The sequence below is a fragment of the Monoraphidium neglectum genome (genome assembly GCF_000611645.1).
Source record: "Monoraphidium neglectum strain SAG 48.87 unplaced genomic scaffold scaffold04798, whole genome shotgun sequence".
Lineage (NCBI taxonomy): Eukaryota > Viridiplantae > Chlorophyta > Chlorophyceae > Sphaeropleales > Selenastraceae > Monoraphidium > Monoraphidium neglectum.
Window position 1 is genome coordinate 1 of NW_014008831.1, and position 1,145 is coordinate 1,145.

Here is a 1,145-nt window from a genome sequence, read left to right on the forward strand (position 1 = left end):
GCGCCGCACGCCGCGCCGGGCCCGCCGCGGCGCGAGCGCAGAGGCCGCCGCCGCCGCCGTCGGCACCGCGGCGGCGCGCGCCACGGCGTCGCCGGTGCGAGCGCTGCGATCGCATCTGTCAGGGAGCAGCGCCGCGCCACCCGCATCAGAGGCGGAGGGGCCGATGATGATCCCTTCAACCGCCGCGGGCATGCCCGTGGCACCAACGTTGCCTGGCCAACCGCCCGTTGTGGATCTCTCAGCGAAAGCAACAGCTGACGATGTGGCTCGCTCGGCCGCGGGCGCGCCTCCCTCCCAGCAGGCAGGCGGCGGCGCGGCCGGGGGTCGGGGCAATGGCCCTCCTGCCCCATTCAACGCGCCGCTTGGCGGGGCGCCGGCACCGTCGGGCCCGCTCGGGAGCACTCTAGTTGCACCCCACCTGCAGTGGCAGCTGCCGACGCTGGCGATGCCGATGCCGTTGCCGCAGCTGCAGCTGGGTCAGGCGCCGGCGCCTGCCGCGGCCCAGCTGCCCCTCCTGCCGCCCGCGCTGCAGCAGCAGCTGCTCGCGCTGCCGCCTGAGCAGGCGCAGCAGCTGCTGGCCATCGCGCTCGCGCCGCCGGGACCGCCGCCGCCGCCGCCGCCGCAGCAGCAGCAGCAGCAGCAGCAGCAGGAGCACGTGAGCGTGCTGGCCGCCCTGCAGCAGGCCAGGGCGGCCTGCAGCAGCGCTGACCTGGCGCCCTTACCCAACAGTCCCATGAGGCACGCACTCCAGCAGGCAATGGCACATTCGGCCGGCGCGGCACCGCCCGCGCCGCCGCTGCCGCCCCAGCCGCCGCAGTCGCAGCAGGCGGGCCTCGCGGCGGGCGGCGCCGAGCGGATTCCGCTCGGGGCGGGGCAGGCGACGCAGCAGCGGCAGCTGATACTGCTGCCGCCGCCGCCGCCCCAGCCTCCGATGCAGCAGCAGCAGCGGCAGCTGCCTGCAGGTCCGAAGAAGCTGCTGCTGCGCCGCTGCCAGGTGCAGGCTCTCCACCACCAGATCGCACTGCACACGCAGCAGCTGATGCAGCTGTGCGGCCTCGCACGGAGCGACCCCGGCGCGCAGGTGACGACGCAGGGGCTACGGGCGAATGGGGTCGGTGTGTGTGTGTGTGCGTGTGTGTGTGTGT

At 75.3% G+C, this 1,145-nt stretch overlaps 1 protein-coding gene across 1 annotated transcript in view; it reads left to right on the plus strand.

Moving 5' to 3' along the window:
- Positions 1–445: 445 nt before the first annotated feature.
- MNEG_14828 (hypothetical protein) overlaps positions 446–1,145 on the plus strand; it is a gene marked incomplete at both ends in the record, with an annotated part of 1,927 nt that continues 1,227 nt past the window's right edge. The window contains 2 exons of the mRNA XM_014036701.1: positions 446–655; positions 809–1,081. Of these exons, the coding sequence (XP_013892155.1) occupies positions 446–655; positions 809–1,081 (483 nt within the window). The remainder of the gene's footprint in view (positions 656–808; positions 1,082–1,145) is intronic.